At 45.3% G+C, this 14086-nt stretch overlaps 1 protein-coding gene across 5 annotated transcripts in view; it reads right to left on the minus strand.

The window, feature by feature from the left end:
• Window positions 1-4823: 4823 nt before the first annotated feature.
• Window positions 4824-14086, minus strand: part of mef2ca (myocyte enhancer factor 2ca) — a 25713-nt gene continuing 16450 nt past the window's right edge. For 2 of the 5 annotated variants that reach the window (XM_076758349.1, XM_076758350.1), the window contains 8 exons: window positions 12498-12641; window positions 12231-12414; window positions 12113-12157; window positions 11483-11649; window positions 11350-11373; window positions 10410-10539; window positions 10202-10325; window positions 4824-9417 (listed from right to left, as the gene is read on the minus strand). In XM_076758349.1, coding sequence (XP_076614464.1) covers window positions 9069-9417; window positions 10202-10325; window positions 10410-10539; window positions 11350-11373; window positions 11483-11649; window positions 12113-12157; window positions 12231-12414; window positions 12498-12641 — 1167 coding nt within the window. In that variant the 3' untranslated portion in view covers window positions 4824-9068. The remainder of the gene's footprint in view (window positions 9418-10201; window positions 10326-10409; window positions 10540-11349; window positions 11374-11482; window positions 11650-12112; window positions 12158-12230; window positions 12415-12497; window positions 12642-14086) is intronic. The other 3 variants (XM_076758351.1, XM_076758353.1, XM_076758352.1) reach the window with 3 other exon arrangements.

Here is a 14086-nt window from a genome sequence, read left to right on the forward strand (position 1 = left end):
CAGCAGGAAGGGAAAAAATAGAATTTTTGAGTAGGCTAATGCTATTTAACTAATTCATAACTTACAGTATACGGGGAAGCTCTCAGTACACGTTTCCTTCCTGTTTTCCTTTGCAGTAAAATACATTCGCACATCGTATATGAACGTGTACTGTACTCACATACTTATACACATTATTGGATAAAGGAATTACACAGCAGCCGTGTGTGTGTTTTTGTGTGTTTATAGGTTAAACGGGGATTTGTTGCATGTGGGATGAGTCAAGGAGTCTTTCGGGAAGGCCTCATCAGCTCTTTACGAACAGTGTTCTTCTTCTGCCAACATCAAACCAAACTTTGGTTCATTAAAACAAGAATTATTTGATGGGTTCACTTGAAATCAGGAGTGAGCTGCACTTTGTGTTTAATGCTAATTAGCAGATCTATTTTAAAGTGTTTTGTCCAAGTCATTTTTCCATAACAGACATGTGATGGTTAGCTTAGCTTAGCACATAGAGTGGAAACGGGGAAAAGCTAGCCTTAAATGAAGAAGATGACAGCAAACTTTGATAGCTTTGGATAGAGCTAGGCTAGCTGTTTCCCTGTGTTTCCAGTCTTTGTGCTATGCTAGCTACCTCCCGGATCTAGGTTCATCTTTAGCGTACACACCTGAGCGCAGTACTGATCATCTAGTTCTCGGATGAATCATCGGAAAATGTCAAACTTCACCTTTAACCTTTTTGACTACAAGGCAGAAAAAAGTCTTTGTGGTCTGTTGGTGACACAGTTTTTGTCTTAAATCAAGTCGAGTTCGCAGGCACACGAGTATAATTTGTGTTTTTGTGATTTGACTCTGCAGCTCTGCTAATTAGCAAATGCTAGCATGCTAACATGCTAAAGTAAGACAGTGGACATGCTAATCAATATACCCGGCAAACATCAGCATGTTAGCATGACAACATTTAGCTTAAAACACAAATTTAAACTTAAACAAACAGCTGTAATGACCGTTAGCCCAGAAGAGCTTCACACGTTCACGTGTTTCTAGAAACGAACATTTGACCTCAAGCCGAAGCTTTAATAGTTACCAGCTCATTATTAGTTCGTTTTGGTACTTTTACTCAGCTAAAGGATCTGAGTACTTCATGCATGTACAAGTACGCAGACAAACCAGACTCTCATCCAGTTTCCCTCCACTGCTGGAAGCTGTGACACATTCTGGAAAACCTTCTTCTGCGGCTTCGCTTGTTCAGCTCTGAGTTTTACCTTGACTCATAATTACACAGCACTGTGACATACCAAGACACACACACACACGCACGCACACGCGCACACACGCACACGCGCGCACACGCACACGCGCGCGCACACACACGCACGCACGCACACACACACACACACACACACACACACACACACACACGCGCACACACACACACACACACACACACACACACACACACACACAACTGATGGGAGGTCACATGAATAATGTTTTGGCTTCTACCATACAGGCTGCATCCGTCCGGCTGATTAACACAAACTGGTTTGAACTGGATGAGGACGGACAGACAGACAGACAGACTGGCATCATGTTTTGTGGTCATGTTGCCATGAAAGATAAAGCTTTGTTGGGTGTTTTTATGCTGACTGGGAAAGGTGGAGCTTTGTCTTGGATTTCTGAAATGTTGGTATGAAAGTTGGACGTGATCGTCAGGAACACACAGTACACACAGTATACAAAGTACACACAGAACACACAGTACACACAGAACACACAGTACACACAGTATACAAAGTACACACAGAACACACAGTACACACAGAACACACAGTACACACAGTATACAAAGTACACACAGAACACACAGTACACACAGAACACACAGTACACACAGTACACACAGTATACAAAGTACACACAGAACACACAGTACACACAGAACACACAGTACACACAGAACACACAGGCATGTTACTTAAGAACACTTTTGGGTACTTGTACTAGCAGTATTTCCATCTTTTGTTACTCTGCTACATTTGTGTTTTACTCCACTTCATGTATTTGATACATTTCGTTACTTTGCAGATTTAGACAGACAGTAAATAAAACAGCATGTTAAAGAGAAGACTTCACTGATCTCTGAGGGGAAACTGATGATTACTTTTGCTACTTTACATATATTTAGACGTTAATGCTTTCCTACTTGTACTTGGATAAAGTGTTTCTACACTGTAGTACTGCTACTTTTACTTAAGTAAGAGTACTCCTGATACTGAGTATATACATAGGCTGTGCTGACTGAAGCCATGTGTTAGCCTCGGAATAGCTAAAGTGCTTGCATGTTTGTTGATGTTGCACATGCATGCCAGCACGTGCACATTGAAACGGGCGCGCGCGCACACACACACACACACACACACACACACACACACACACACGGTACCTCGGGCACGTGGGCTGGGGGCCAGTTCACAGGGTGTCCTTGATGACTTCTAAACACAGCTCAGCGTCGGTGGCTGCGCTGTGCGCGCGGATCAGCTGTTTCCAAACCAAAAAAAAGCTTCATTTGAACCAAATCACGACCATGTGTGGACGACACGTAAACACACACACACACACACACACACACACACACGGTTTCAGCCGCTCCGTCCATGTGATCACACTCACGCTCCGCTTCCAAACGGCTGAAGCCGTCGCCCTTTCTTGTGGCATCCTGTCCATGTGCAGAGCAGCCAGCAGTCTGTGGACGTTACCCAGAAACAAACACGAGCTGTCTGCGTCCGCAGCGACGCCGCGAGGCACCATTTCTGAGGACTTCAGGAGCTCGTTGCTCTGCTCAGCCAATGAAATCACAGCCCAGACACACAGCGGCAGAATGAAAAGCAGCGCGTCCTGTTAGCTCTGATGTGAAATGTGCAGATGACTGATGGAGGTTTGGTCAGAGGAAACATCGTGTTTCACTTAAAATAATGAGCTCATCAGAGTTAATAATGAGCACATGGTTACAGTGAAGGGGTGAATCACGTTTAGAACAAACTGTCAGCAGAAACAGGACGGAGAGGCAGAATGTCACTGAGTACATTAAGTACTGCACTTAGGTACAATTTTCAGGTACTTGTAGTATTTCCACTTTATGCTACGTTCTACTCCTCTGCCTCTCAGAGACAAATATTAATACTTCTTACTGCACTGTGTTCATCTGAGAGCTTTAGCGACTTTGCAGATTTCGATCATTAATACAAAGTGTAAACCGTGATAATGGATATGCAGGTATCGTGATAGCGTATCGTCGCGCCCTGACGATAAATGGCCGCTGACGGACGGCAGCTCGTACGCTGTCCTGAAAAATGGCAGCATCGCCACAGAACCATCCCAGTTCCCATTTTCTGCCGTTGAAGCGACTGATGGTGCTGTTTTTGTCACCTGTCTACCTGTTTAATACGTCAAACAGTCGACGGCCATGCTGGCGGCTCTGCCAGGCTAAGTGCTAGCATCAGCGTGCTAACATGCTGATGTTTAGCAGGTGTAATGTTTTACTGCTCAGTTTAACCTGATCAGTGATCGATTGATTCTTTTAGAAAAACGTGGACGTCGATGATCAGGATGAGAAACACGTGGTTCACGTTCGGCTGATCATTGATCATTTTAAAGTGTTTTTCATTCTCTTCAGTCGACTCATCAGTCAGGCGTAAACATTCCCACAGATGCTTTAACCTGCTGCGACCACCAGGGGGCAGCTGTGTCACACACAGCTGATCAATGACGTCAGAGGAGCCGCTAATAAACCTGATGAACCCATTGATGAAACATCCATCAGATCAACATTAAAACGCCAATCAATAAACTGATATTTTGTTGACAACTTTCTCATCAACAATAAATAAAACGTTGATCATTAAATGATCAGAAATCTTTGATTTATTGATTCAGTGACGGAAAATTAATAGTTTTAATGATTGAATGATAGTTAAAAGTCATTTTTTTTAGTTGCATTTCTCACATTCTCTGACATGTTTTAGACTGCATGATCGATCAGTTAATCAGTAAAACTGGTGGATGTATTGATCCTGGTGTGACAGTTGGTTGCAGCAGGTTGGATGAAAGCGGTCACACAGGACTTCCTGCAGTCTGTGGCGCCCCCTGCTGTTGGTCTGCAGCTGCATCCTGAACTTAAAGCTCCTGTTTGCTGTTCAGAGGTTTAAAACTCAAACAAAATTTTAAGGAATAAGAAGTTTCTTATCAGAGTTTTTCCTGTTTAGGTACATTTTGAACTGCTGTTTGTCAGTTACCGTCAGCTGGTCTCAGGGTGGTGGGTTTGATTCCTGCCTCCTCCACAAAGTGTCCCTGAGCCCAGTTTGACTCTGGATGGCAGCTCAGAGTCTGATTCTGCTCCTCATTGACTCTGTTTGTCCACAGTTCACTGTCAGCTGTAATTCAGGTCTGTTTTGTCTTTAGTGACTTCTGAAATGTAAAAATCTGCTTTGTCTCCAGTCGGCCTGAAAATGACTGAACGGAGGCGTCGTCTCATCTCTTTGCCTCTTTAAAAGACACTTTTTCAACATCATCACTTCACAGAAACCTCAGTGAAGCTGAGATGAAATGAACTAAACTGGGAGCAAATTTCAGGAGGAAGGAGAGCAGATAAGACCTGAAAGAGACTGAAGGCAAAGAGGGATGAGAGGAAGAGGAGCTGCACGTGAGGGATGAAGAGTGAGGAAGAAAGTGACTGACATGTTGGATATTTCAGACTTATTTTAGTTCCTTCTGTGGTTTCCTGCAGAAGCTGCACAGATTATTAGAACCTTTGAAAATGCAGAGGACAAAGACACGGACACGTCTGTAACAGAGCCTGTATATTTTTGATATATTTTTCTGCAAAATACAAATACTACCACATTCTGAGTGAGGGAACTGCTGTACACGATCTCTGGCTGCGACAACAGAGGTGCACTTTGTTTTTCTTCTGAGAAACAGCGTCTCCAAGTGGCGACAAAGGCCAGCTTATGCCGCTAACAATCCCTTAGAATATCTGACTGGTGTCATTAGGACATTAGTGCATGTAAAGAGGGGAAGACAGTCCAAAGTGTCCATTTACAGCACAGAGGACATTCAGCTGACGTCGCCAAATACAAATAATTTCATCGGGGCATTTGAGGTACAACATGACAGACTTGACAAAGTCCAGGCGGTTACTCATGAAAGAATCAAACCAAAAACACAAAGAAACAGGATTTTTTACACTTTGGTTAGTTCACACTCCACCTGGAGCCCGAGGACGAGCTCCTGGCTCTCCTCCTCCAGCCGAGAGCGCCGCAGGAGGTCTGAGCTGGAAGCCGACCAATCGTCAAAGAGGAAAACACGTGGGCGCTGCCCGAAGCGGCGGGCGTTCAGGGAGTGAATTTAGTGGCGCAGAGGACGGCGGCTGAAGGTCTGAGCTCCAAATATACAGTTTTTAAACCAAAATATTCAAATGTGAACACCCCCAGCCGCCGCTCTGCCGACAGTGAAGCGTGGATGTGAACCAGCTGCAGATACTCTGACGTTACTCTACTCTGAGCTACAAGGCACAAAGTACTCCAAGTCCACGAAGCCCTGCAGTTACAGCACAAATACACAGTGGTGGAAAGTAACTAAGTACATTTACACAAGTCTGGGAGTGCTGTCATGCTGTCATATCTTATCTTATTGGGTCCTTCCATTTTATGATACTTTATACTTCTACTCCACGACATATATCCACAAATACTGTACAGTACTTCATACTGTTGAGCCTCACTGGTCTAAACTAGTTAACAGTATATGAAGTATTTAAAGTACCTCCACCTGAAGCAGCTCCAACAGTAACATGCTGCTCTGATACTGAAGCTTCAGTATGAACAAAAAGAGAATCAGAGATCAGACACAGGAGACATTTTACTGCACACAGTACTTTTACTGCACAGTACTAGTGTACTTTTACTGCTGACACTTTAAGGACATGAAGCTGATAATACCTGTGTACTTGTACTTTAATTTTGAGTGAAGGACTTGTATTGGGGTATTTTTACGTTTGTTGTATTTGCACTTTTACTTCAGTAAATGATCCCAGTACTTCTTCCACCACTGTAAATACTGCAGTACATTTTAGTAATCGTGCACGTTGTGCCGGAGTTGATTGTCACTGTGATATAATGTTGAATCTGACACTGAGTGAACTTTAAAGGTGAATCTTTAATTATTGTTTTGAACTGAAAATCTCCCTGAATGTTGAATAGAAAACGTCTGCGTCTCTGTTAACGTATCAAATCGAGCTGCAGACATCCAACAATATCAATCTGATATAAGAAAGAATTCAAAAAGGTCGCACGACAAACTCTGTGCAGAAAGCATCACCGTCCTGTCGGATATGGCTTTTAGGAGAGCGAAATCCTGCTAATCTGTTAGCACATGCTAACGCTCGTTCACTGAACGTGACTTTTCTGTTGTTTGATGCTAAAAACCACAAAAGCTTTGTTTGTTTGATCGGAAAATAACGTAGGTCGTTTGTGTATGGAAGCAAACAAAGGCCAAAATAATCAACTCATGTCTTTAACTGTGAAATGTAACTGAACACTGAAACAACACTACATCGACGTGGTTTGATCCCCTCTGACGTTTCCTGAAGGTCATTTCACGTTTTTACATTTTTAACATTGTAATTTTTTTTTTTTTTTGCATAACTCGACATCTTGAGTGCTCTGACATTTGAACCTTTACAGACAAAAACAAAATGACAGTCAGAAAGCTAATTCAGATCAATTCTTCTCAATGTGAAATATTGAAATATTACACGCTAAGCCGTATTTAATTTACACACACACACACACACACACTTGTCCATCTTTGTTTCCCTTTAAAAACATCTTATTGTATTTTAGCTCATTTTATCTTCTACTTAAATTCTTGTTAAATGTGTCTTTTTGTGTCGCTTTGTGTTTTTCTTGACGTCTTTTCTCTCTCGTCGCCTCTTTGACTTTTTAGGAGACATTAAAACTTCCTCCTCCTTCTTCTTCATTGAGTATTTCTCCAGCAGCTAAAATAAGTATTGAACTTTTTTGTCAGTAAACATCTTTCTAATGAGGTTACTGACATGAATTTTTTACCAGGTGTCAGTAACAACCAAAATAATCCACAACGACAAAGAAATCAAAGTAAGTCCAGAAATGAAGTTCAGTGGAGTGAAGTGTGATGACGCAGGCGAGCTGAAAATGATTGAACGCCTGGAGCTTTAAGGCGCCTGCGGTGTGAAGAAACTCGCAGCACGCACAGCTCAGGTGTGATTCTTCACACAAACCGTCAAATCAACGCCGTCACTGTTTCGCTACAATGAGCTTGTGACGGTCTTGTGAGAGCTCTTTGCTTTTCCTCATCATGAGATGTGCAACACGTCGGTGATGAGAAACCTTTTTATCGGCCGTCGATGAGGAGAGGGCTAAACCAGCAGATCTTAATGAGCGGGGGGGGTTTACATCCTAAATACTGACGGGTTTCAGCTGCTCTCTTGGCTCTCAAAGCTCCTCTTCTTCATGTGTTCAACACTTCGTTCCTGTGTCATTCTACTTTATTTTACAGAACTTAATTTCTTAATTTACTGACATCTGGTGAAAATTTCAACAGCCCCATCAAAGATATATTTACTGACAAATGTCGACGCGTTCAACACTTCTTTTCCTTGCTGTATAGATCTTTGTACAGCGCGTGGATGTCTCTGTGTACACGTCACGTCTTTAGCAGTAGCTGCATTTTTAGTGTGTAAATAAATATATTTAAATAAAAGGTAAAAGTTCTCGGTTGTGGTGAATTTTCTCTCTCAGCCTTTCTTTGCTTCCATAGTTTTGTGTATCTGGATTGAATTTGCTGAAAATCACATTTTTTCTAACACAGCTCTGAAAATTAGCCACTAACTCTGAAAAGCGTCTTCACATCAAGTGAAAATCGTCCAAAGCGTCTTTTCTATGCAACCTGTTGCAAATAACTTTAACTTCTCACCGGCACTAAAACCTGCTCAGTCCTCGTCTGTCTCACCAGAGCCACGTCCTCTTCCTCTTCCCGTACTTCCTCTCTCTCTACCTGCTTCCTTTGCCACACTTTACCTTCCATACAATCATATGTAAATGTGCTATATGTTTTAATGTGCGCAAATATGTTGAACCTGCAACACGGCGTGGGCTGAGTTCAGCTCAGCACGCCTGCTCTCACGGCTCCACTGATCCACGTTATTAAGCTCACCGTTCGGAGTACCAGACTTCACTTCTACCTCTCTGTTAGTTTGCATACATGTGCACATACGACCATGTGCATGTGACATACTTGTTATTTACTTTAGCCCCCACCCCTCCCCAACACACACACAAAACAAGCAAAGCATGTACCCCCACAGGCTCTCCAGCTGCTTCAGTACATGTTCGTCTGACATGACGGCCGTTTATCAAACCGCTGACGGTGAAAAATGCTCCACTTCTACTGAACCGAGACTCATGACGAACAGCTTGTCCTCAGAGGACGCGATGGACGGTTCAGCCTGATGGTGCAGGGACAGATTTGGACTTTCAAAGGTGCAATAAGAAAACAGCTGCAGTGATTTTGATCATCATCACCTTCAGAGTCGTCTTCATGGTCTCCTTTTTGTAAGATTTCTCTGATTCACTTCAGCCAGTTTCTCATTTCTTATTTAATGGCAGTTAAAATGGCAGTTAAATATTAGAAATATATCTGAACGACGTGTTTTCATGTGTGAATCATAACTACAGATTTCACACACAAATGAACTACAAAAAGTTCAAATCATGCAGATTTTTGCAGCTGTGGAGTAAATCCTCGACTCTGATTGGTCGATCCTGCTCCCAGCACACCTGTGATGCTGCGAGTCAGAGGAAGAAATGTTTTGTCGTCACTGTCAGGAGTTTGATAAACGCGTCCTGATCTGACCCCCCCCACCCCACCCCCCCACATACATGTTACCATTACACAACGAGCACACCCACTCAGTACAGAGAATATGATAATAGAATAATAACACTATAAGGTAACTTGACTAACGCCCTCTGGCTGCAGCCCGGCTCCCATCATGTGGCCCAGCCCTCTGATAGCCTCATCCGTTTGACTGACGGGCTGTGATGCTCCTCCTGATTGGACAGAGGCCGGAGCAGGAAGCTGTCGTTCCCATGGTGATCCTCGCGCTCCTCGCTGCCTTCGTACGAGCTGCCGCAGCTGGACGCGCTGTCGCCGGGGGAGCGGCCGGGCTCGCCGGGACCCCGGCCGCCGGCGGAGTACCCGGCCGTGGTCGCGCCTCCTCCGAGCCCCACGCCCATCATCCCGACGCTCCGGTCTCTGGGAGGGGAGGCCGGTTCCGACTTGATGTGGAGGTGCTGATGGCCGGTGGGGAGGTTCAGGTTCGAGTTCTGACACAAGTTCCTGGAAGACGAGACGGAGGCGACGTCAGCCAATAAGAAGAGACTTTTAAAATCTCACATCTCTCACAGAAAATCTGATTTCTGACCAATGAGGATGCAGATATGAGACTGAGTGTGCTTATGGTGCTTAGAAGTCTGTAAAGCACTTTGGTCAACTTTGGTTGATTTTAAATGTGCTATATGAATAAAATTGACCTTGACCTTGAAAGATGGAAATGAGGCTTTTCTCCTTTTTCATCTCCTTTAAACTCCAGATATGAATTTAACGACTCATCGAGTAGATTTAATTTTCTTCCTCTCTGCTAAACTTTATTTGAAAGCTTCGGTTAAATAAATGAAGGCGTGTTATTATAGATTAAGATAAACCCTTATTGGCCGTCAGAGGGAGATTCAGCAGCATGTAAAGTCAATAAAATGAGCTCCACCTTCAGCAGCTGCAACATTAAAGTGATCAATGCATCAATAATCAGAATCAAATTATATGTATATGTGATTCTGAGGTGGGCCACTCTGCATGAAGAGTACTTTTACTTTGGGTGCTTTGCATATATTTGATGCTGATACTTTTCTTTTACTCGAGTACAGTTTGATGCAGGACTTTTACGTGTAACAGAGTATTTCTACATAGTGGTATTACTGCTTTCACTCCAGTAACTGGTCTGAGTGCTGCCTCTCCCGCTCCTCCGCGCGCTCTCATTGGATATCGATCTTTCCCATTGACTCGTTCCCTCTGCATCCTGTTTTAGGCTCCGAGGACACGAACATGTTTACCACATCCAGCTCACCCCATGTGTCCCAGAGCTGAGTGCTGCAGGTTCTGGATCTGCTGCTGCTGCCAGTTTGTTACCGATCCAAGACCAGAGGCTCCAAACCCAGAGATGGAGGACAGGTCGCCGCCGAGGGAGAACTCTGAGGGACAGACACACATCGTTATCACTGATCCCACACGAGGTCTGAGCGCCTCGTCTGCTGCAGCTGCTCTGCTGTGATCACCTGTGCTGTAAGAGGAGGACAGCGTGGACGGGTATCCGCCCATCCCCTGTCCAGGTAGAGTCTGAGCAGAGATGGACACGGCAGGAGTGGACAGCGTCTGAGCGCTCTGAGAGTGATTTATTCTCTGGTTCTGCAGAGAGAAGAGACATTGATTTATTACTAATTCATGTTCCTGCTGCATTCATGTGTTCATTCATGTTCCTGCTGTAGATGTTTCAGCTGGAGCTCATTGAACTCCTTTATATCCTGTTGGTGCTTTAATCTTCATCAATGCATCAGATTCTATTCTATTCTAGTTTATTGAGCTGAAGGAGGAGAATTTTCTCAAGACATAAAGAAAATTCATCCTTCAGTTTAACACAGACATTCAACACATCTGGAGATACGAGCTTTTCACTGGACATGAAGGAATCTGAAGCGTAACTAAAGCTGTCAGACTGTGGAGTAAAAGCTACGTTTGCCTGACATGTTGTAGTAGATGTATAGAAGTACTTGTAGTGAAGTGCAGTACTTGAGTAAATGTACTTGGAGCAAACACCAGTTTAAACTGGAGGAACATTTAGCTGCAGCTCTGTCCTGTGATTGGCTGAAACCCGCTCCCTCCTCGTGTCTAATCGGCGTGAATCGGCTGTTTACATTCATCAGATTCCTTCAGCTTCAGCTCCCAACAAACGGGGACGAAGAGGAAACTCGTTCTGAGGTGAAGTTCAGGAAAAAAACACTGAAATTAAGTTTATTTCAACTTCATTCTGCTTTATTCTTCCACTCTGCTGCACCTCAGAGGGAGAAACTTCACTTTCTACTGCAGCAAAGTCTCTGCCAGCTTTAGTTACTTCACACTTGCTGTTATGCAGTAAATGAAATGATTCTTATTGATTAGTCTCATGGTGGCACGTCTGCTGTACTGTTCACCTTCTTGGGTGCTTTCAGAATTACTCACCAACATCAGATCAAAATCCTCACACTGGAGAGCAGCATTAAAGCACAGACTGAAATGAGGCTGCAGCATCAAAAAAGAAGCTTTCAGGGAATCAACACAACCAGAATGACGGTGCAGACGGCGGCGCACTCACGATGGTCGGCATGTTGCTGCACTTGTTGGAGGGCGGCATCAGCGTCCGCAGGTCAGGCTTGCGGCTCATGCTCATTGGAGGAGGACTCTTGTCCTGCATGTTCTTGGAAACTCCTCCAGGAGACAGCAGGCCGGGGGAGGTGCAGTGGTTACTGTAGCTGCCATTTCCTGGAGACACACACAGGAAGAGTTTAAATGGACTTTTCAGTGTAATTCACGGCTGCCGCCCATTTCATTCGTCTGTGACTGATCTGATCCTCCTCCAAACAAACAGGCGGCGCTTCAGACTCTGTCTACTTCCTGCAGCCGCTGACAGGCTCAACCTGACTGTAATGCGACTCAGCAGCACTTCCTTCGGCTCTTTGCTTGGTCTCAATCTTCTATTTTCTATCTCAGACAGGACTGCACATGTGTTTCTATCTTTGGCTTCATCTGCTGCCCAAAGTCACCAACTAGCCTGAAGGAGTTTCACAATGTGCACAGCACACGACAGGAAAACTCCCCAGAAAGATTTAACTGGGAAAAAAGGAGGAAACATCATGAGGAGCAACAGAGGAGGGACCATTATAACATGTTTAAGTGGCTCTGTGGAGCTGTGAGGAGGAGCAGGAGGAGCAGGAGGAGGTCGTACCGACGGTGGAGACGACAGCGCCGGGCAGCTCTGAAGCCATCAGACCTGCAGACACACAGAGGGACGGTCAGACTCCAGAGGCGAGAGGCTTTAAGGGGTCGATCTGAAGAGTACAGACCTGCGTTTCCGGTGCTGGGGGGCCGTGGGGGCGACATGCTGTTCCTCTGCAGGTGTGTGTGTGAGATGGGCAGCAGGTTGTGGTTGCTGAGGCCTCCGATGCCGGGGTGGGAGTACAGCAGGCCGCCGGGGGTGCCGCCGGGGACGGACACTCCCATGTCGTAGTTGGAGGGAGGCAGACCCTGCTGGACGGTTCAGGAGACGACGGCCGGTTAGCGTCAGCGAGGACACGTCAAAGTGCACGGGAGCAAAGACGAGGCGGACTTACACAGATGCGCTGTCTGTTGATCATCAGGTCGATGTCCTCGTTGATTTTGCGGTACTTGTCGTCCGACTCCGGGCTCTGGCCTGCAGAGTCGTCGGCCTCGATGTCGGGGCTGTCGCAGCCGTTTAAACCTTTCTTACGCAGCGTCTGAAGGAAGCAAACGAGACACGTCAACACGTGTGGACAACCAGGTCAAACGACAGCTTTTTAACTAAATCTGCATTTAATCGCATCATTTATGTGGTCACACGCGTCTGCACGGCCGCAGAGCTGAAACAATCAGTCGAAGTACTTTTACTTCAAGTACATTCTGCTGATAATATTTATACTTAAGTAAGGTTTTGAATGTGGGACTTTTACTTGTAGTGGAGTATTTTCACAGTGTGCTGTTAGTACTTTTACTTCTTCCAACACTGGTCACTGTGACAACAGAGGAAACTTCACAAAGCAGTGCTGATTCCAAACACAGGAGGGCGCCACCTGAGCAGAACACCAGCAGAGACGTCAGACGACACTCAGACAGACGACTTCTTAACCAGCGCAAACTGAACATCAAAGTGTGGATGAGTCGGACATGTTGGTGTCCAAGCTTCGTCTCAGTACCGTCAAATCTCTGCTGTGTGTACATTTATTACAAGTACTGCACCTTCTGCAGTAAAATTGTATTCTGAGGTACTTGTACTTTACTTGACTGTCTCCATTTTCTACTCAACTACGATTTAGAAGGAAATATTGAATTTTTGAAGAGTTGAGCAGCATTTCTTCCACTACCGTGTGTGTGTGTGTGTGTGTGTGTGTGTGTGTTGTACAGTATGTGGTTTGGCTCTCAGTGTCCTGCTTCAGCACTTCACAGCCCATTAGTCCAGTCTGTCATTGGATGGTTGCAACACACACACATGCACGCACACACACACACACACACACAGCTATCCCACTCATCCCAGTCATGTCCACCTGTTTGGCTTTAGGGGGGGGGGGGGTCCGGGGAGAGGGCGGGGGGGGGGAGGCAGCTACCACCAATGCTAGCGTAGCTCGCGGAGGGATGGCCGTAGAAGGCTATTTTTTGCTCCTGTGCTCCGCGGCGCTTCTCGTCACTCCCATCCCTCCCTCGCAATCTGTCAATCTGGCTCGTCTATTAAAACATAAAACCCACGGCGGCGGCCTGCTTTCCCCTCGCACGCTGTACTCCACATCGCCGCCACACACCCACACCTTCCTCTGTCAATAAAAAGAGCTGCTCTGGGTCACCTCAGCCACGAGCAGAGCTGGAGGAAGCATTCATTAATTTTCAGAGGAAACACGCTGTGAGGACGACGCTAAGACATCTTTTAAAGGAGCGGCGTGCAGCAGCATCGAGCGATGAACACGCTGGACCTTCAAGTTGGTTAGCAAACAGTGTCCACATCCAGAGTCCAGTGTCCTCTCTCTTTTAGCTCTGTTTCTGGTCTCCTCCAGCTCCTTATCTAGAAGTCTTTCTCTCTTATTAATCATGTTGTGACCCCTCAGGTCCATCATGTGGCCCACTGGAGGGGTCACAACCCCTACGTTGAACCGCTGATGCAGGCGTAGGGTTTAAAAACTGGTCAGCACAA

The sequence above is a fragment of the Chaetodon auriga genome, chromosome 19 (assembly GCF_051107435.1).
Source record: "Chaetodon auriga isolate fChaAug3 chromosome 19, fChaAug3.hap1, whole genome shotgun sequence".
In the NCBI taxonomy this organism is placed as follows: Eukaryota; Metazoa; Chordata; class Actinopteri; order Chaetodontiformes; family Chaetodontidae; genus Chaetodon; species Chaetodon auriga.